The 22,584-nt window shown below is 43.6% G+C and overlaps 2 protein-coding genes across 22 annotated transcripts in view; one reads left to right on the forward strand and one right to left on the reverse strand.

Moving 5' to 3' along the window:
* Positions 1-8,407, forward strand: part of Esr1 (estrogen receptor 1) — a 336,108-nt gene extending 327,701 nt beyond the window's left edge. Inside the window, exons 8-9 of one of the 2 annotated variants that reach the window (XM_013126759.3) lie at positions 708-891; positions 3,983-8,407. In XM_013126759.3, coding sequence (XP_012982213.1) covers positions 708-891; positions 3,983-4,217 — 419 coding nt within the window. In that variant the 3' untranslated portion in view covers positions 4,218-8,407. 2 annotated transcript variants of the gene reach the window in all.
* A 12,609-nt stretch (positions 8,408-21,016) lies between these two features.
* The window catches only part of Syne1 (spectrin repeat containing nuclear envelope protein 1), a 454,318-nt gene continuing 452,750 nt past the window's right edge, over positions 21,017-22,584 (reverse strand). For 18 of the 20 annotated variants that reach the window (XM_040728331.1, XM_040728319.1, XM_040728318.1 and 15 more), the window contains one exon: positions 21,017-21,971. In XM_040728331.1, coding sequence (XP_040584265.1) covers positions 21,731-21,971 — 241 coding nt within the window. In that variant the 3' untranslated portion in view covers positions 21,017-21,730. The remainder of the gene's footprint in view (positions 21,972-22,584) is intronic. The other 2 variants (XM_040728328.1, XM_040728327.1) reach the window with 1 other exon arrangement.

Genomic DNA, 22,584 nt, shown 5'->3' on the forward strand with positions numbered 1-22,584 from the left:
TCTCTCTGCCCAGCCTCCCTTTTGCAGTAGAAGGTCAAGAGAGGAAATGCTTTACTGGCAAGAGAAACAGCTGGTCCCAAAGTCCTCTGAACATACCCATGTCATGCATGTGCAACCAAGACTAAAATTTGTGTAGACTCAAAACCTTGCCAAAAGCAGAGGCAAAATAACCTCTACCTCAAGAAATTACCTTTTAATCACTTAGCCAGGCTACTCAAAACTCATTGTGAAGCTTATGAGTGGTCTCCTGTATTTCCTGGAGGACAGACTGCCCATCATTACCAAAAGTGAGCTGGCATTCGAAGTGTAGCCTAAGAGCCCCAGTATGCCACTTGTGTTCCCTTAGTAGGTAGCACATTCCTCTGGTCCCCAAAGAAGCAATGATGATTTCCCCTTGAGGTCATGGTAAGCACTGAAAGAACAGTTCATGTTGACATTAGATCTACCCAAGGAGAGATGGCCAATGTTCCATGGCTGCAAGGTTTTGTCCTTTTTGGAGGATCTTGGTTAGACACACGAGGCTTCTTGAGGCTGGAAGATGTGCACTCTCATAAGAATGCCACATCATCTCTTGGTATGTAATGTGTCCACTGGATCCTCATTGTTGTACAGCTGTCAGAAGAAGCTCGCTACTTGGCGTAGCGTCCCAGGGATGCTTTTGTCTCTTGGAGCGTATCCACTTTGACTCTTTTTCTCTCTGTGTTCAGGAGTGTACACATTTCTGTCCAGCACCTTGAAGTCTCTGGAGGAGAAGGACCACATCCACCGGGTCCTGGATAAGATCACAGACACTTTGATTCACCTGATGGCCAAAGCTGGCCTGACACTGCAGCAGCAGCATCGTCGTCTGGCCCAGCTCCTCCTCATTCTTTCCCACATCCGGCACATGAGGTGAGGCAGCTCTGGGTACCACTGAAGAGACAGAAGATGCTGACCCAACCAACTCTGTGTGACAGCTAACACAGGATGGGATGCTGACTGAGTAGGCAAAGCACTCTAGGAAAAATGTCTGACTCAAAAGGTTTGGGGAAGACAGAAGAGGGTCACAGAACCTTCCTAGAGCAAGCATCAGAGAGGGTACCCTAGGGGAAGTGAGTAATATGTACTGGTGGTTTGAGGTACACGCAATGCTCATTGGATGATGAAAAGAGGCCAATCAATCAAAGGATGTCAATACGCCAGCTCTGAAGGCATCAGGCACATCTTTATGGTTCTGGCATTACCACCTACTGATACACACCAGGGGATACTGAATGAGAGACCCCTGGGTTAAAAAAAAATTCACTCAGAGTCCACATTGATGCATCCATGGCTGCCAAATCCTTCTTTTTATCTTCGTTGCCCTTAAACTAATCCAAGTCACCATCAGCTATTTCTGTACCACATACCATGCTTCTTAATCTCAGTCTTTTCTATTGCTTCCTCTGTGAAGTAGCCAGAGTGCTCACTTTGAAATCAAGCTATGCCATATCATTCCCCTTCTTAAATTCTTCCAGAGGTTTCCTATTGATTAGTGATAAAAGCATGTCACCCTTTGTTTCATTTATGCTACTCCTTGTGATGAAGCCCTCTTTGTTATCTTCCTGGGACCACTTCATAACTGAAGCCATGGCGTGTTGGCTGTTCACCAAGTGATTTGTGTGGCCTCACTGCTGGATGCGGGTTGGCTGGGTGTCTCTGGGGGAAGGGGTCTCAGCTGGGCTCATTTATGCTTCTGTGTGGGACACAGGTAGGAGGTCTACATTAAGCCCCAGCCCTACAATTGGGTCACATGTCTTTGCTTTGTGTATGCCGTTCTTCTTGTACCCCAACTTAGCGAGGACATGTTCTAGTGACAGCAGAGGCATGAGAAAGCTAGCCCATTTGGGCAAGAACATCTCAGTGCTTTGATTGTGTCTTGTCTGGTAATGTCTCATCAGCTAAGCAAGCCAAGGTGGTAAGTCTCAAGTTCTAGATAGTGGACCACCAGTGGATGGTCACATTCAGGGGAGGTATGTCCACCCTTCATCCACTTCTGAGGGTGTCCCAGATTGGGTGGCAAAGAATGGCTCAGAAGAAGACACCCCTGCCAAAATACCTGGCTGAGAGAGTGGGTTTCCTCTTGAAGAAAGCTTGATGACTTATTCTTTGAGAGATTTATAGAAACCACATGACCCCTATGAGTGTTTTTAGTGATAGAAATCCATGCCTTTTCGAATGCATTATGTGCTTGGCTTGTCAGTATCAGCAAGCCTAGCTAGTAAACACACCAAATGTATTTGCAATAAATACCAGCCATGGCTGGTTTTGCTGACACTGTAATGCAGGAGGCATGACAGAGAGCTTTGTAATTGGGAAACACAAACGAGAGGTGAATATTTTATGGAGAGAGCTTTGAGCCTCTCTCCACTCTCTCTGCGACATTCATGCATACACACATGCCCTATACAAAGTGCTGTTTTCGTACCCACTGGCTCCCTGCAGCCAGTCTGAATCATAGAATTCTTGTTTTGTTAGCTTGGCCCTAACCATGTGTTAGGGTCGTAACATAAATAATTTAATATCAGATTTCATCAGACTGTAAAATGTGATTCATTAGACTGTAGGAGAAAGACAGTGGTGGAATTGGGACATTGAACACTGATGGTGCTTTAAATTCAAAGGCAAAAACAAAAACAAAGTAACAGACATGTAATCGAGGGTGGGTCTCAGTTATTGGTGGTTCTCATATATTTGTAGCACTCATATGTTTTGTAGCACTGCTCAATCTGGACTGACTTGTTACTACCACCAATAGAAGTATAATTAGGGTATTTTCTTAGTTCAGCCTGTTCGTTCATGATATACATGATATACATTGCTGTAGTCTATTTTATATTCTAGTTTTGGTTGTTTTTTTTTTTTTTTTTGAAAGATGTTCTCATTGTAGAGTTGAAGCTAGCCTGGAAAATACCACATAACGTAAACTAGTCTTGAGTTTGCAACTTTTACCCTCCCCCCACTCCCAAGTGCTAGGATTACAGGTATGCTCCATCCCACCGAGGCAAATACTTCTTATAAAAGAAAAGTTCAAGCCATGAAAGAGCTATCGTTTCCTGCCTCCACTGCCTACCTGCCTGAGAGAGAGCAAAGAAGCGTAAGAGGAAAGAGAAAAGCCATTTGCCTACATCCCTGTCTTCCTATTTTCTCCACTGTTCTTTGTGAGCAGCATTTACTGCTGTTCTGGGCTCCAGTAGAAGTCGGGGTGATGTGGAAGGAAACACCTGAGCGATAGGGGCTGGACCATTGCCACGGGGAAACAAAGGATTCTTGGTCACAAGAGACCTTTGAGGATCCCATGGAAGTTCACCCAGGAAAAGGGAACAGAATGTTCAAATTATCTGGGTCTCTGAGGGTCTTAATTTCATTAAGGAGCAACTCAAAGTCCAGTGACAGAGAGTTAGTCAGTTCAGGATGACAGACAGGGTATTCTCTGCAAGGGAGATGAAGGCAGGTCATTCTGTCTACAGAGCGCCTGGATAGAAAATTTGATTTTACTCTGAACATAGGAGGCCATTTAAAAGTATAGGCCAGGACCCGAGTCCATAGAATGATGCTTCTAAAGTTAGGGTGGGTCTTCCGATTTCAACTAATACAAGATAGAAATGGCCTCATAGATATTCACAGATACCTAGAGCTTGTCAAGCAGACATTCAACATTAACCATCATAGAGAGGAAAATGCATAAGAAATCATCCTCTAAAAGAAACCAGGGGAAGAGTATAGTTGGGGGGTGCCATTACAGGATGGAGGAAATGAAAATACATGGGCATGAGTCCCAGCCTGAGTCTCTGAAGCCCCTCGGCATCTCCAGACACCATCTGAAGATGAATCTCTAATGGTGGAAAGGCTGGTTCACAAAGCAGCTTTAGAGTTTCTCTTACCTCACCCTCCTAGGAATTTCAGGCATCCTGGGCTTCAGCTGTGGTCTAACCTGCTTCTCTCTGTGTCCCTTCTCCCCCAGTAACAAAGGCATGGAGCACCTCTACAACATGAAATGCAAGAACGTTGTACCCTTCTATGACCTGTTGCTGGAGATGTTGGATGCTCACCGCCTGCATACCCCCGTCAGTCGCATGGGGGTCTCCCCAGAGGAGCCCAGTCAGAGCCAGCTGACCACCACCAACTCCACTTCATCACATTCCTTACAAACCTACTACATCCCGTCGGAAGCAGAGAGTTTCCCCAACACAATCTGAGAGCTCCGAGGCTCCCCCAAGGCTCTGAGAATCCCTGCAGCGTTTTACCTGTGTCCTGTATCACTCTAGCAGAGTTCCGTCTCCTGCATACACTCTGGCATGCATCCACCACCAGTGGCTTTCTAGTAGGAGTGACCGTTCATTTGCTTGCTCAGTTCTTAGTGGCGTGTCTTCTATTGGGAACAGCCAAACGGGATTCCAGGGCTAATTCTTGGTAACAGCTCTCTTTCCCCCTTTGCTTCATCACTAAGTCTGATGATTTCCTATAGTCTTCGTGACCGAATGGAGATAACTACATTGAAGCTACTAGTTGAGATCCAAGCCTAGAGACTTAACATTTCACCTCTGATAAGCACTTTGTAACGGCTCCAAGAATAAGCCTCAGCAAAGACTTTGAAGTGGCTCCTTTAATTGAAGCCTTGGAGAAAGCTCTCTCATGCGTTTCTTAATGGACCCGTACCCTCTTGTATTCCTGTAGTAACATTTGATTTTATTAAAGGGAAATCTTGAGTCCTTATAGGAATACAAGACGCACGCAGGTAAGGAAGACTACCCCCCCACACACACACTGTTGTCAAGACCCTGTCAATTTGATATACTACACCTTCAGGCTTCTAAAGCATCTACTGCTGAGCATTGTACACACTGGTCACGGGTTCTAGATAATTCTTACTTCCCATGACTGGAGGAAACTAGTAGGTCAATTTCAGTTAACACCCTAACATGAGGACTATAGGGTGTTTGGATTTTATTTGATTTTCATTTTATACTAGCCTTATGCCCCTGGGGCTTGCAGTAAAGACAACTTGGGTACCTGTTCTGGTGAGTGTAGCATTCTTCAGTAGAGGGCGCTCTCCCTGTCTCCTCTCCATGAGAATTGCCCTGACTTGTCTCCATGTAGAGTCACCAAGGGGCAGCTACAATGAACCTACACCCTGGCGATACCTTTTGCTTTACTTAGTTTTAATCTAGGGTGGAGAACAAATAATAAATGTACAAGGACTGTGTCTCAGAAGGAGTCCGAACAAGAAAGAAAGTAGGGGAGAAATGTTTCGAAGACCTGGCCACAGGCAGCAGCTTCCCAGTGGTATCCTTCACAGCCATGCACGGTGGGGCTGCCCTGGGATCCACTGGCTGATTGTGTCTTCATTTTAGGTTTGGGCCTGATTGGAAGAGGCAACACTAGATAACTGTATTCCCGCAATTCTTCCTAGGGGAGACATAGGGGCAAGGTCTTGGGGCACCCATGACTCAAGCTGCTGAGGAGTTGCTCAGACAAGACTGTCCTTGACTATTCAGAACTCATCCCCAAACCAGTTGATATTGGCCCTGGGAAGAAAACTCCATCCCTCCTCAAAGCTCATGTACTTAAATGTCATAAACCAGAGAGTAAGACCAGATTTGGGCCATGAGAGTCCTTTGACCAAGGGGATAAAAAGAAAGGCTTACCCTAGTCACAGTCATCTACAGCCCCCAGGGTGTTGACCTCTCTAGTGAAACTAAGAGTTATTTCCTTTTCTTGACCAAAATGAAAGTTTGGTTCCTTCTCTGGCTTCATTACCTACATTTTTAACTCCATCGAGATGTGATGTGTTAGCCAATAACCCAGGGGAATGGCTAGGCTTCTCTTGGTCTCTTCTATTCCGAATGGTGGGTTCCATGAACTTCTGGTCTCCCAGTTAAGTGATTACCAAAGAACTGGGAAACTGGGAGTGCCAATTGTTTTTCTCTTCTTTTTTTAATTTCTCATATTTGTGCATCAAATTCTGGGACAGTTTTATGTGTCTGCTTTAAGAATGTGTTTAAGAACATAACTCTTTTGTTTGTGTTTGTTTAAAAAGCACCTTATATAGTATAATATATATTTTTTTGAAATTGAATTGCTTGTTTATCAGACAATTGAATGTAATAGTTCTGTTCTGAGTTTTAATTTGACTGGGTTAACACTGCAAAATCCAAGGGAAAAGTATCTGGGGTTTTTTTGTGGACTTTTCAAGCTACCATGTCATGTATGCAGTTATTAATGCCTAAAGCCTGGTGATTTTCATTTAGATGAAAAATCACATTTCATATCAACTTTTGTATCCACAGTAGACAAAATAGCACTAATCTGTATGCCTATTGTTGGATGTTGAATGGCAGACAATCTTATGTAGCAGAGATTATGCCTGATAAGGAAAATTATTCAGGGCAGCTAATTTTGCTTTTACCAAAATATCAGTAGTAATATTTTTGGACAGTAGCTAATGGGTCAGTGGGTTCTTTTTAATATTTATACTGAGATTTTCTTTTACAAAAATAAAAACAAAAACATAAAAAAAAACTTGTAGGACTTTAGATGAAGTAATACCAGCTAAATCCAAACAATACTCGAGGGAGGGTTTCGCATTATCCATCTACTGTGTTTGTATTCATGTTACGACAACACATTTGAAATGGGCAGAGCACATCAGCCAGCTGAAACGTTAGCCCACAAGTTTCAAACCATGTTTGGAAAACTCTTTTTACCCTTATCTGAAGTGCCAATTTTGAGCAGCTGACACATTTCAGCTGCTGTTGTATTGGGGCATTGGGGACATGCCAAGGAGTCATAGCTGTGCTTTCCTCCCACCTGGAGGCAATGTCAACCTTGAATGCCATGCTAGAGAGTTGGGTTGTGGTGGGGACATAGATCTAGGAATTTGCAGAATGGGAGAAGGGGTGGGGATAAAGAGTACAGAAAGTATTCTGGCACCTTGAATGTCCCCCAGGTTTCAGAACTTCGCTCCTGTCTGCACTGTAATAAAATAATAATAACAAGCTCCATTGGTAGTCATTTCAAAATGTTGGCATGAATTCTGAGGAAGGGTGTGGCAGCAGCGGTGAAATCCAAAGAATAATCCAGCAAGGGGTCTGCCTGGGTTTCTTTTAGCCATTGCTTAGCTTGCTGATTGATTTGATTCTGGACGTCCAAAGAGAAGACCCTATCAATGTAGGTGACAAAATCCAGTCCCCGAGGAAGTGCCATCTTTGATAGATTTCCCTGGTAACATGGCATTTTCCATGACATATCTTTTGCCTTTGGGGGGCTGAACAAGTAAGTGATTTATTAATAATTTCCTTTTAATCACATTGTGTTGTCCACACTTGAAAGTCTTACACATTGAAAAGGTCTCTGACTCCAGCCACTGGTTTGGGGTCACCCATATCCCTGCATGAAGTCAGTTACAAATCTCTTCCTAGTCCTACTTTGCAACTCTGAGATATACTGTGGATACTGAGAATAATCACTAGGACCGCAGTAATGTCTAATATTCACAGTCAGATCTGCTTGGCGAACCTAAGTCGTTGAAAGGTGAATAGAGTCTTACGATAGCTCACAAGGCAACCACGTTCTCTTGGGTGCAAGTCTTGGGAGGTTGATCCAGCATCCACCATGCACTTCTGAGATTACCTCTATGAAAATGTACCCCTTTCACCTGGAGCAAACAAATTTAACTGTGGTCCCAAATATCTCTTTTTATTAGTGTGAGTATGCTCTATTTCTAGCTTCATATCTTTTCCATTTAAGTTGAAGTTATGGTCCCCTTTAAAGTCCTTTAAACTTGTTTTCTAAGTGATTGTTGTCTCAATTATGGCACTTCAATTTTGCACTGTCTTTCAGAGATTTAAGACAAATTTCTACTCGCTTTTTTTCTTTCTTTTGCATCCAAATGTGCCTGAACTTTTAAGAGATGTACATGCTGCCATGTTCCAAACCCATCTTTAGCGTCTTTGTACAGAACTGTGCACCCTGAAAACAGCATACAGCCCCATGAGCAGGTGCCTAAAACATGGACCCCTTTGCATTCACGGAGAGGTCATTGGTCATAGAGACTTGAATTAATAAGTGACATGATGCCAGTTTAAGTTCTTTCACAGCTTACAAAAAATTCTTTTTGTGTACTACATATTCTTCAGTGTAGAGCTCTTGTTTTATGAGGAAAGACACAGATGTCCAATTGCGTTTGACGGACTAACATACTCTTCTACTGATGCACACTACTATTGATGTGATCCTGTTTTGTTGCGGCTTTGCTTTGTTTAATGAAACACACTTGTAAGCCTCTTTTGCACCTTGGAACAGTAAAGAATCCAGAGGGATACTCAAGCACCTGTAAACCATCTTCTCAACGTATTTGATGTTCAAATAAAAAATAAACTAAAGGCAACAGGTTGTGTTCTTTCTTCATGCTTTATTTCTTGATAACAGTTCATTGCTCAGCGCAAGGAAAGACAAGAGAGTCAAGGATCTGCTGAGATCACGGTGAGTCTAAATGCCAGGACCTTCCCATTTACCTGGCACCACGTTCAAGGTTAGAGATGCTGATATTAGTGTGAGTCGGCCTCAGTTCATTGCTCCATAGTTTGCCAGTGTTGGTACCATTGCCAATTAATCAACACTTAGTTTGCATGGGATGGCTGTGAGGATCATGTGGGCTATTCACTACTAGAGAGCATTAGAAAAGTTGTGATAAGTGGACAAATGAATGAAGGATGCTCTGGCATGGAAATAATTGCCTCAAAAACCTCTCCCCTACTGTGAAGGCAAATCAAGGTGACTGATCCATACTAGCCCTGTTTTCCATTTTATGATTCCTTTTCCATCCCAGAGGTACCAGCAAGATCCCGTTTATATGTCATCTCTATGATTAATCTCATGAAAGGGGAAGAGGAGATTCTGACGTAGCACTGTGTAAGAACACACTCTGCCGTGAGCTTGCTTAATTGAAACCTTTATTCTTCCCTTTGATATGTGACCTTGGGCACTTAAATTCTGTGCACCCCAGTTTTTTGACTTGTAAAGTGATGGACCTGCCCACTTTGCGTTACTACAACAAAATACTTGAGGTCAAGTAACTAACAAAGTAGAGTTTACTTAGCTCACGGTTCTGAAAGCAGAGAATCTAAATGGTGTTGTGGAAGCTGGGACAAAGGTATCATGGTATAAGATGCCATTGTAGGAGTGATGGCAAGAAGGGTCATCTGAAGAGTCAGGGAACCCAAGAGCTTGAAGAGGCCAGGCTTACTCTGCTGTAGTAACCTTCCTGCCAGGGAACTGACTGGGATAGTATGGAAACTGTCCTGAGGCCTTGTGACTTGTCACTGACCCTGATCAACAGTATGAATCTTTGGCTGTCTAGGGAGCAATGCAGGCCTCTGATGGAGTATGTGAAGGAGGGTTGATTTAGCTCACACACTAGCTTAAGATCGATTCCCAAGATACCTTCCTAAGGCTTGGGGGCTCATTTAAACTCAGGGTTGCCATGTTTAGACTTGCTTTTCTGAAAATGTATGACTCAGGTAAGGCAACATTTCTATCTTTGACTATGTGGCTTGTGTATGTTAAGGAATTACTTTCAAGTTCATGTCCACGGTAGCTCTCAATGTGATACAAGTGATGACGGCAGGTTGAATAGAGATAAGAACAAGGCGATGTTGTCCATTCAAGATAGAGACAGATTGTCTAATGAAACTATCTACAGGTTGTTTAGGACACCCGGTGGAAGGGAGGGGTGGAGAGAATTCCGACACAGGAGGGAGGCGCTTAGATCAGAACAGACAGCGACTAAGCAAGCGCCGTGGGAAGAAGTTCTGTCCGCACACTGGAAACACACCCTAAGAATGCAACAGCGTACACTTGCCTCTGCAGAACTCCCTTCCAGGTTTCCTGACGGCAAAAATACAGTGGTTCTTACTCTGCCTGAGACTTAACACGGACCCGTGACTTTCCCAGGGTCACAGATCTGGTGAATGGCAGATGTGAGATGAGTCTTCCTGCACTCAACCTACGTGATAGGAAGTGCCCCTTTGTACTCCCCAGGGCCACCGTGTGGACTGTGCATTTTGCATTAGGACAGGCTTTTATGAGTATAAACAAAACATCAATGAACTTTGAAGGCAAAACGTAATTAAAAAAAATAAAAAGTGCCACTGTGGGCAGGAGGCTATATATATATATATATGTATGTATATATATATATATATATATATATATATATATATATATATATATATATGCTGTGTGGAGAGATGGCTCTTTGTGGCCTGAGAGTAGGTAATTTTGACACACAAACGTGCTGCCCCTTGCACTTGGTGACATTCCTTTTAGTTTCTGGGTTTGTCACCACTGTCTTCCTGCCTGTCCCTCGAATAGCAGCAGATGCCCAGTTTCTTCTCTTGTTCAATATACCAGGAGGGACTGTTTCCAAACAACATCCCAGATTGCAAAGACTGAGGGTTCATCCTTCATGCTATATCAGCACCTGTTTCAGAATCTGACTCTCCCAGGGTCAGGCTCAGTGGCCCTGTCTAAGACAACCTCCTCCCAATCTGCTGGCTCAGGATCCAGCCATGGCTACGAAACTGGGTATCCATGTAGCACTGACAATCCCTTTCATACTAGTTAGGTGACTATGGAAAAAGAAGACGATGACAAAGAAGCAGTTGACAAACATTTTCTGAAGGTTGAAAGTCTGGATGATAGCATCAGTGGTCCAACCAGGCTAGGAGCCAAGAAAGCAGCACCAAGCGGCTAACTCTGGGCCTTTGCCAAGTGCCAGCTATCCACACACTGCGGGACAGACAGGGATCTGGGGACTGTGTAAATACACGGTGTGCTCCTAGGCCTGTCTGCCATACTCCAGCTTGTCATCAGCCGCCTTTTCATTGAGATATCAATGACTCTGGGCATAGCCAGTGAAAGGTTTGTGAGCTGGTAAACGTTTTTACGGGCTGATGGAATTCTCAAATTAGATTCAGACTCAGTGGAGTTGAAGGCTGTAAAATGCCCAGAGTATTTCCACATTTACAAGCAGGAAGAACATGATTGAACACCTAGAGCTTCAGACCACAGGCCACAGGCGTGGGGGGGGGGGACGACACTAGGCAAGTGCATACTGTTAGCAGCTGGGTAGCAGGGGGAGGGAGGTTTCTGGGTCATCCCTGCAGGGAGTCCTTTCCCCTGGGATGCCCTGAGTAGACCACCTTCTGAGGCTGAGACACAGTCAGGGAAACATCTTTAAATGGGGGAAAGGTTGAGGTGCCAAATGGTGATCCATTTTATTTTTTTATTCTGCATCTTTGTGTGGGGGAGGGGGTGGGGAGGTGCAGGTGTGTGTGAGGCTGCACTTGAAGTGTGTCCTCGGTCAGATTTGGGTGCTGTTCCTCATGATGGCCAACCCCCTTGTTTTTTGAGTCAGTGTCTCTCACTAGGACCCTGAATTCACAGGTTAGAGCAGGCTAGCTTGCTAGTGAGCCCGAGGCATCAGCCTGCCTCTGCCTATCTATTTGCTGGGATTACAAGGACATGTAATCACAGGCGGCTTTTGAAATGGGGCCTGGAATTGAACTCAGGTGCTCACACATTATTGACTAGTTTTCTTAGTCCCCAACAAGGAATTTATAAATGTTCCCCAAGGAGAATGGATTAAGTGACTTATAAATTATTATTTCAGGTCACAATCCTTAAAAAGCATTCCATCCTTGAATGCTATACTACTGTTTCAAAGAATCCAATTCCTTCTTCTGGCCTCCTCCAGGACTAGGCATAAATGTGGTAAAGACACACATACACACACACACACAGAGAGAGAGAGAGAGAGAGAGAGAGAGAGAGAGAGAGACAGACAGGCAGACAGAGACAGACAGACAGACAGACAGAGACAGAGAGAGACACAGAGAGAGAGATAATAAAAATATTTTTTAAAAAGTATCAACAACTAAAAGAAACAATAATACAACTTGAGATTGCCACCTGGAACTTGTCTTGCATGCTTTGACACACCAGGTACAATAGTGCATTTACCCCTCAGAACAAACCTTTATTATCCCATTTTGCAGAGGAGGCTGAAGAGCAGAAAGGCTACATGATTTTCTTGTTACATGACTAGGAAATGTCTGGGCTTCAGAGTGTATGCTGTAGGTAAAGCTCTCTCTAAGTCTTAGGCAGGCTTTATCAAAATCTACACCATTTGTTCCCCCAACCAGTTCCCCCACTCCTATTAGGGTTAGGTTAGTGGAATTGTGGAGGGAATCAAGCCCCGTCAAAGTCAGGCAATTGTGAGGGAATGTTCACCAGTCCGCAGTGTAGGACCAGAACCCAAGGCTAAAGCAGGGTCAGTGTTCAGTGCCCGTGTCCGGAAAGAAAGCCACCAGGAGAAGCTATTGATGACTTCTGGACTACTTCCAACATCTCTGCTCCTTCCACTGTGAATGTTGTAGGGTTTGTGGGCAACCTTTTATGGCTTGATGTCACTTTCTATCAGTCACCTTTGGTCGGTGGGTGGAATTTAAGAAGTTCAATGAGCCGGGTGGTGGTGGCGCACACCTTAAGTCCCAGTACTCCGGAGATAGAGGCAGGTGGATTCGAGGTCAGTCTTGTCTACAAAGCTACAAAGAGAAACCCTGTCTCAGAAAATAAAATAAGATAAAATAAAGTCAGTTCCATGTTGTTGACCAGGTGATGTCTCTGGTGGGTGAGCGTGACCTTCCCTATCCCAAATCCATCTTTTTCACCCACTTTCTGTGAATGCCTTGAAATTACCAAACATCCTGGTGAGCACCTGGAACTAAATTGTTAGAATTCTGTCACGGTGCACTTGGAATATATCAAAAAGTTTCTTCCAAAACAATACAGAGAAACCCTGTCTCAAAAAACCAAAAAAAAGTTTCTTATAAAACAAATCAAATATCTCCTAATAGAATAAGGTTCTCTCTATTCTCCTCCATTGTCTTTTCAGCTTGTCATTATTATAACAGCAACTTGGATTTAAAAACCAAATTATACTCCCTGTCAAATGTAAAATTAAAAAAGCATTTAAGTGTGTTTTTCTGTGTGTGACTTCAGCCACAGTGCCAACCAAGCCTTGTACCTCCAACTGTGTCTGTTCTGGCTTCCTTGTGTTGTGTGATGAACACACACACACACACACACACACACACACACACCATTTTTCTACAGAATTGGAATCATATGACACAAATATTTTAGACCTTATTTGAATGTAATAATATATAGTATATGTCTTTGCTGCCCCATCATACATGTAAATGAATCTCATTTAAAAATAAGGCCACTGCTTAGGAAGTAAAGGCACATGATGTCCTAATGCCTGAGCATGTCCCTGGAAGCCGCCTAAAGTGCAAGAACACAACCAACTGCACAGACTTGTCCCCGACCTTTACACATGCACTGTGGCATGTGTGTGCACACACATGCATCACACACACACACATGCATCACACACACACATACATCAAACACACACATCACACACATACATCACACACACATACATCACACACACACATACACACACACTATGGTAATATATGAAATTTGAAAACAAGAAACAATAGTTACATCATAGTACATACTAAATGTGCAATGTATTTCATCCAAGAAGCCTCCTGCAGAGGGATACCTAGGTTGCTACAAAAGTCCATAGTAACAGGAGGCATCTGTTGTGTTGTTGATTGGTTTTGAAACAACTGTCTATGCTTCTGGAAAATGACAAAAATAATTTCAAACAAACACAAAACCCTGTTGTGCAGGATTTGATTGGTTGGAAATCTGGCCTGGAATTTTAAAGTTCCCTAGAAGATTCTGATATGCAAATTATGGATAATAAAATTTTGACGGTGATTCTGTGGTTTTAAGAACGCTGCTTCGATGTATGAAGGCTTCCGGGAAACAATAAAGCTCCTATCCCTGAGAGGGTGAGACTGTCAATCATCACAGGTTTCGAAGGAAATAATGTGATAGAGTTTATTAAAATGCATTATTATTAAGAGTTAGATTGCACATGCCTGTTGATTCAGTAGTGCCTCCATGAACAAAGGATTCTTATTGTAGCACTAGTTAGCAAACTCCAGTGAGAAAACAACTGTGGGAAAAGGCTTGGTTTCTTTCAGCTAGCCTAAGGTTCCCCGGGTCCATTCACACTGTGGTGAATACATAGAGATAGAGAAGTAGGCTAGGGAGAAGAGGGGAGGATCTGGGGAGATGCGGGAGCAGAAAGATGCACTGTAGCAGACATTCAGATGAACACATTTGGAAGCCAATATTCAATACCAGGAGGAAAGTTAATAGAATGGCATTGCACTGGGGATGTTGTTCAGCTACTCTGTCACACGAAAACTAACTATGGGAGCTGATAGCAATGCTAATTAGCTTCACTATAGTAACCACTTTACTATCTATATATGATTCCCTAGCACCATGCTGTAAATACAAAATGTGCACAGCCAAGAGAAATGGAAATATTCAGCATAGTGAAAATGGAGGCACATACAAGGGCATGTCTGCAGGTAGGTGTGGTGGTTTGAATAGGCGCTCAAGTGTTTGACCATCTGGCCCATAGGGAGTGGCACTGTTAGGAGGTGTGGCCTTATTGAAGGAAGTGTGCCACTGTGAGGGCTGACTTTGAGGTCTCACATGTACTCAAGCTTCCATGAATGTGATACTGAGTCCACCTCCTGTTGTACTCTCAGCTGCCTCTTTAACACCATGTCTGCCTGCATGCCACCCACCATGATGATAATGGACTAAACTCTGAACTGTAAGCCATTCCCAATTAAATGTTTTCCTGTATAAGAATTGCTGTGGTCACGAGGTCTCTTTACAGCCATAGAAACCCTAACTAAGACAACGCAAATTGTAGAATAATAAAAATAGCCCTCGTGTTTAAAATGTGTAAATAGCAACAAGACAAGGAACCAGACTAAATGCCTATCAGTGATTAATGGATACAGAATTTGTATATATACACAACAAAGTCTTATTTAGCTGCAAAATAGTAATCCAATGTTTATATACATATAAATAAAAATAAAAATAAAGAGACCACAGAAAGTTATATAAAAATTGGATGTTAAGGAAAAGAGAGATAGGAAATAATTAAATTTCTTTAGAAAATAAGAGTCTTTTGTAACTAAAATAGTTGACTTTATAAAACACAACTAACCCAGGGCTAGAGAGATGACTTGGGAGTTAAGAGAGATCACTGCTCTTGCAAAGGGCCTGGGTTCAGTTCCTAGCACCCATATGGTGGTTCACAACCACCTCTCCCTCCTTACAGGAGATCTGATTTCCTCTTCTGGCCTCCATGAGCAGGAGTACACACATGATGCAAATCCAGATAAACAGGCACACACATAAACATAAATTAAAAATAAAACAATTAACCTTGAGAGAAATGGCACTTATCCTAAGACGTATTAAATCCTATGCTAAAGTCCTAATTATATACTACCCCAATCTATTAATAGTTACAATGTACATTTATATTTATTTGTGTCATTTGTTTATATATTTGATTTCACTTATAATTATTACAATAACTAGTTTGCTACCTACTGCTTGAATTAAATGGTAGTGAGGATAAGCGTGGTGATACATGCAGGCAATCCCAACACTGAGGAGGTTGACAGAATACAAGCGCAGCAGTCTCCATCTCAAAAACAACAAAGCTAAGCTGGACAATGGGCAACAATGGGTGGTGGGCTCTTTTCTTGTTGCTGCAATAAAATAACTGAAAAACAACGTTAGGAACAAAGAACTTACTTTGGTCTTCCGTCATGGCAGGAAGAATTTGGTGGCAGGACCTCAAGACGTTTGCACACAAGAGTGACCAATGCTGGTGTCCATCTCACATTCCCTACCTCCCTAACCCATGGGATGGTGCTTATGCGCACCACAGTCTGCTCAGGAAAGCCCTTCACAGACAAACCCACAAGCTTATTTACAAGGCAATTGGAATCTTATCAAGTTGACAGCCAAGTTTAACTATCACAGACAGGTTCACAGCACAAAACAAGACGGAAGTTTAAAAACCCAGCCTCCTGGTGAGTTACCTAATGAAGCTGACGTTGAGGTGTAGGGAAGGATGGGAACTTGTTCATACCACTTGCCGCCCACTGGGACCTGTTAGGAAAGGTCAAAGGTGGGGATCTCTCAGGCAGGTGGTGGCCTGAAAACCCAGCCTACAGTGAGTGTGGTGCAGATGTAAAATTGCTAATGGCACTGACACTGGATTGGGAAAGAGCTGATCAGAAACCCTGGACCCTGGCTGTCTTGTATCACCCCACCAGCCTGAAGATCCCACAGAAAGGTTGGGTGCCAGTGGCGGGAGGTGAGCCTTGCAGGGTTAGGCGATAAGGAGGTGGTTTATAACCCCTGTTGACATGAAAACCTCCTCGGCAGCTTCACCTGATGAATCCACCGATTCCGTTGTCTTGCCAGATTTGGGCCTGACCCAGAGTCTATCCACAAGGTTCTAATGACTTCTAGGGAGCATCTGGATTTTGGCGGGACTCATATACCAATACCTGCAGTATAACTGAGGAGAGATTTTGATTATAATTGTGACCTCAAGTTCAGTTTTGTTCTCTCCATTATATTGGGTAACAGGTTAAAAAAAATGTGAGACTGACTCATTTTTTTTCCCCACTGCCCTCTTGGTTTTGGAAGATTAGATTCAAGGCTGCCCTGCTTCCTCAGATATGATTAAATGTTCCTCATTGCTCACTTGGCTTGGCCTGTTTCATCAGCTGTGTTTGGCTTCTCAGTCCCTTGTCCCAAGAGGCTGCTCCAAAAAGGCTGCAGATAGAGTCCTCTGGCCTGTGCTACTCATTCGTCTGAATGAGGGTCTCCCCAGGGTCTTCTGTCTGCTGCCTCATGGTGGGTACCATGCAGCTCTACAGCAGAAGAAAGCAAGAAGCTGAGGACTGCAGAATAAAAGCCGTTCTTTTTCAATTTCATTATATCCTGGTGGCAGGAGGTACGACAAGCCAGAGTTATCACAACGTATTATTAAATCTAAAATTGCAGTGACCGCTCAGCTAAACACACCTCTTCTCATGACCTGAATTGGCTCTTCCATGTTGCAGATGACTAAGCAGAAAATTGTCTCCGGGCTTTGCAAACCACCCTGCCTGCCTCTTTCCACAGTCTTCCTGCTCAAAACTGCACCACTCCACCATACATCAGGAACGACTATCAACCGAGTGACAAGGAAAGGAAATGTGCTTCGGAAAACAAAGACACATCTAATAGACATACTCCCCCTTCCTGCCTGTATTTGATCGCAGTTCTCTGGAGTTCCTTCTGGCCTCCTCTTTGCTTGTATTGCACATTTCAGAATGAGTGTTGGAAGATTACTCGGACTTTTCTACACGTCAAGGGCCCAGCAGGGACGACTCTGAGGGGGTAATGAACAGGGAGTTGTGAAGTCTTAACTGGGACTTGAGTCTGCAGAGGCTGGAGCTATTCTCCCTGAAGGATGGGTTATGGCCTGCATGTGGTCCTTGATTGACCTAATTACAATGCTCTCTGGGGCTGTTAACTACAGCACAGTTCTCCCTGGCTCTTAGGTGACAGTGGATAGGTAGCCTTAAAGCAAAGAACTCAATTAGCAAACTGTCCTCAGGTGTCCTCAGCGACACCCACAGCTCCTCCAAGATTCTGATCATGTGGTCCTGGCCAGCTTTCCCAAATCACCTCACTCCATTGTTCTTTTTCGATATACTTTTATATGGCTTGCCAATAAAATGCTCAGTTCATAATTTCTTAACAAGATGGTTTAGGGCACTGGCTGTAATAGTCTACTCCAGTCTGCCTTTCTTCAATAATTGCTTGCTTAATTTTCTCTGGAGATTTGGCAACAGGGCCCTTTTCACTTCTTACACAAAGGGAGTTACTGCTGATCCACCTTCCAGGAAGTCTAATCCTGCCCCTCCCCCACAGTGCTGTTTTCCCAAAAGTTTATCATTCCTCTTGGGTTTCTTATTCAGTTGTCACTTAGATACTAGATTATCTATCCTGTATTCTTCCTGTCTTCTCTTTGTAGATCTCGCTTTGTCAATGCTGATGGTTCATAATTGGTATATCTTGTTACCAACATGCCTATACCCTTCCTTACCTACCATACCTACCACATCATTGGGACATTATCCCTCTCCCCAGGACAGGGGTGGGATACTGATGGCCCATCTTATAGAAATGTGACTTCAACAGCTATCACTGCCCTTTATCCTTAATATTCTTCAACACACCCATTCCTTCCACAAAGTCTCTGATCAAACACCTCTGTGTTTCCATGATAACAACTGGGTTCAGGAGATAATGCGTTGTGCCTAAGCACTGAAGACAAGGAAGGCCCTGGGCAGAGGTCTCATCTGTCGTTGGCATGGCAGTAACTAATGCAGGCCACCATCTGGAGAAGAGCATGAACTCCTGGCCCCGGGACTTGCGCACCAGATTCCACATCCAGTGTGGAGTCCAGTTTCTAGTGCTTAATGGAAGTTCATGTCACATACTCTGTTGGGTGTTTCATGGGGTTAATGAAAACCATTTTTGTTCTCTCTGTAGGGTCTGGGATGTGCTTCTGTTACAGTGTGTGCTTAGCATGTACAATGCCCTGGGTTTGATCACCAGCATACGGGTGACATACTTAATATATGTCATTTCTTCTGACATACTTAATACCGGATTCCTCAGTGATGTGAGATGTGTAGAAATGAGTTGACTGCACATGGAAAAGAGATTCCCCCGCACCCCGCACCCCGCACCCCCTCCCCGTGTTCTCTTCACGCTTGCCTTCTTCACCACTCCTGCTTCACAGAGCAGCTCTGTGGCCTGGAAGGGCTGAATTAAGCTGAAGGCTACGCGGCTGCTTGACACAGGGGTCACAAGAGGGCAATGAGACCTGAGCAATAACTCATCTCAGATCTGTGCCCAGGGATTCTTTCATCTCTGACTGCACACCGTTGGCAACCTCTCAAAGCAGCCTTTCATTTCTCTAATGTAGTATCATTCCTGGGAGGATCATGGCGGAAACAAGGTAGGAAGTGACTGACAGTGGAAGGCACCGGACTCATGCTAACACTGTCCCGTGACGAAATTTCAGTGCAGGGAAGTCAAATGTGGTAGAGAAGTGATCAGAATAACCTCCCAACTGGGAGGTAGTTTGTGGGTTGTCTGATGAGAGAGGAGAGAAGGAACAGTGAGAATAAAAGGATGGAGTCAAGAGAATACAGGGCAGAGCTTGTCAACAGCAGGAATGACGTCACCCAGGGAGATGTGTAAATGCAATGCCCAGGGCTTGTCCCATGGATGGATGAAAGGTCTGAAGTGAGTTCAAGTTGTTCAGATTACTAAACCCCGGAACACACCCTGGCTGAGACGGTACCCAACCCTATTCCACTGTCTAATGCAGTAGATGGCTTCCAGGTCTTGAAACAGCCCTAGAATGGTATAAATAATTTATTTTAAGCAGGATCTATTGAATGTTTAGGGGGCTACTGTGGCATAAATGATGAAGGAAATAGATAGGACATACATGACAGGAACCCATCCTTTGGAATTTACAGAGAAGCCAGTGCAAACCACTGCTACTTAAAGTCATGTTCTCCGGGTGCCAGAACCCTCTATTTCCAAGAGAGGCTTCCATGTAAATTTCTAGAAACCTCTCCTAAAATTACTCAGTGAGGAATTAAAATTTCATCTGCATCAAATCATTCTATGAGGCTCCAGTTGGCAAGGTCATATAGCAGAATGATATCAATTGTATTTCTTTCTCCCTTTCTCCCCCCCCCCTCTCTCTCTCTCTCTCTCTCTCTCTTTCTTTCTTTCTTTCTTCTTGAGGCAGGGTCTCACAATAAAAGCTCTGGCCTACTTCTCCCAGCCCTCATATCTTAGCCTGACAAGTGTCAATACAATATCAATACAAAAGGAAGATTGTATTGTATCTAGTAGCTAAAGATGAACAGTAGGCTTAATAGAAAAGAAAGGGCTGGGCAGTGATGGCACACACCTTTAGTCCTAGCACTTGGGAAGCATAGGCAGGTGGATCTCTGTGAGTTCAAGACCAGCCTGGTCTATAAGAGCTAGTTCCAGGACAGCCTCGAAAGCCACAGAGAAAGCCTGTGTCGAAAAACCAAAAAAGGAAAAAAGAAATAGAAGAAGAAGGGATATAAAGAGAGGGCGTTAGAAGACTCGTGGTCAGTAGACACAATTGGGATGGATGGAGATGGGGCCTCTGACAGGCAGCGGGCACTGTTGGGATGGATGGAGAAAGGGCCTCTGACAGGAATCTTAGGAACTTTTCCAACTGTGCAGTGGGAACAAAGAAGAGAATTCGAGAGGAAGCCATAATCCATGAGATGTGATTTGCTACTCAGGAAAATGGTTCCTCCGAGATCCCGTCTGAATGCCCACTTCCTCTCAACACCCTTTTCCTTCAATGAATCCTTACATTCTAGCTTCGTTCATTAAAAAAAGAAGTGTAGGTAAAACACAGAAATGTAGAAAGGAAACAAAAAGACAATATTAGGTGCTTCTGTTTAGTTTTCACGGCAGATATGTGTACTCAACTTTCTGTGTCCTGAAGTAGCAAGAAGCATTTTGCTACTTCCCAAAGAATCCCGCATGTGCTATTCCTCTGAGACAGAGACTGTGAATGCCAGGCTTTCTTTTGCATTCCACTGATCGTGTGATTAGTTTTTTCAAATTTGTTTTGGGTGAAAATTTGTTCTATAACTTCAAATCTCTCTCTCTCTCTCTCTCTCTCTCTCTCTCTCTCTCTCTCTCTCTCTCTCTCTCTCTCTCTTTCCTGTTTAAAACTATACCAAACCATTCTATTATATGTTGCATAATATATAAGTTGTATTGTCATACACAAAGTATGATTTAACATTAACAAGAAAATAATCTACATTGCATCCTACTGAACAATGAAAATTCAAATTATGTTGTAAAGGAAGAAAAGACACAGACAAAGTACTTCATAGTATCTATAATAAATGCAAAGAAATCAACAAATAAAACTTGGCTTTAGCAAACTGTACATACATAAATATCTTTTTTTATACTATAACATTCAATTTTCTTCACATAAAGCTTTCCATGATCTTATTTATTACATCCAGGTTTTCTTTATACCTTATTTTTTTTAAAAAAAAAGTGCCTTTCAGATTTACAGCTTGTGCCTCTAAAGCAACATTAAAACATCATGCCCCAAAGAAAACAAGGTAGAGAGGAAGCTGCCATATATGCTCCTAAAAATGGTATATGAGGAGGTTCTAATGCCTCCAGCAGGTTGGTAGATTGTACGATACTGACATGGTGCCCGTGAGGGTTAATTTTGGGTTGATGGAGCAGCACCATAGGAAAGCTGCCCAGATAGCCCATTAAAGCCATTGGCTGTGCCAAAGGCCTGACTTCATGGGTCCAGGGAACTCTGTATGTCCTTAACTTAATCTCTTTAGTGTTAAGGCTCAGAGTGTCAATTGACACTGTTCCAATCCCGTTTCTTCTCCTCTTGTTGCTTCCCATCCATGTCCAAAGGCTTGGTTTTTACACACAGGGTATGGAGCAGAGCTGCAGGTGCCACAAGAGGCCTTCTGCCAAGACCAAAGTCTTCTCTGATAGCCTGGGGTTGCTTTGGGCCTGATCCCCCTCATGCTGCCAGCACTCATGCAGAGGGCATCTTGTTTCAGAGCGGAGGAGGACCATTCGTGTATCTGAGCATGGGGTGGAATGATCGGGCAAAGTTGTTGGAGAGGGCACAGCTGTAGTCTTCCTCTGACATGGGGACAAGGCAGGTGAGTCCGATGAGGAGCAGCAGGAGCAGCTGAAGGGGTAGAGCAGCCCTGAGGACCCGGAACAGGAAGGCTCGACCCACGCGGCCTGGCCTGGGTTCAGAAAGGGAGGAATCGCAGCCACCTTTTGTGGACCTAAGGGAAGAATCGACATAAAGACCTCAATTCAAATATAGGATGGGCACCATTTCTTGCTTTAGTGCCTTCCTGGAATGTAAAGGGCCAATACAGAACACAACCCAATTTGGCAGTGAGTAGCCAGCCTTCCCTCAGGGTGCCCATGTCATTTCCTGACCACCAGCATTAAGAGCTATGAGCCTTCTGCAGGCTGCTCACTGAAGGAACGGTGTTTGGAAAGTGCACTAGTTCAAAAACAAACATCCAGTCAGTCACTCAATTAAAGATGACAAAATGCATTCAAATTAACTCCCTTTACTCAATGTGGTGAAAACTTTTCCATCAATAATGATCATTGTATAAATGAAACAAATTCAGATGTTTGATGCAGGTTTTTTGGTTTTTTTTAAGGCAAAATTAATTGCCAGAACCCCACAGTGTGCCACAACTAAGCATCCTGCATACGATCACATCTATGTAGCATCAGGATAAAAATGCCCCTGTCACATCGCTCAGCCCCAGGAAAGCTACATAATCTTACAGCAAATCTCAGCAGCATCTGGTCCTGCATAAGCAGTTTCCAAGCTACACAAAGAACAGCAATGGAGTCTGTCTACAGAGCATGGCCACC

The sequence above is a fragment of the Mesocricetus auratus genome, unplaced genomic scaffold, assembly GCF_017639785.1.
Source record: "Mesocricetus auratus isolate SY011 unplaced genomic scaffold, BCM_Maur_2.0 Super-Scaffold_100018, whole genome shotgun sequence".
Lineage (NCBI taxonomy): Eukaryota > Metazoa > Chordata > Mammalia > Rodentia > Cricetidae > Mesocricetus > Mesocricetus auratus.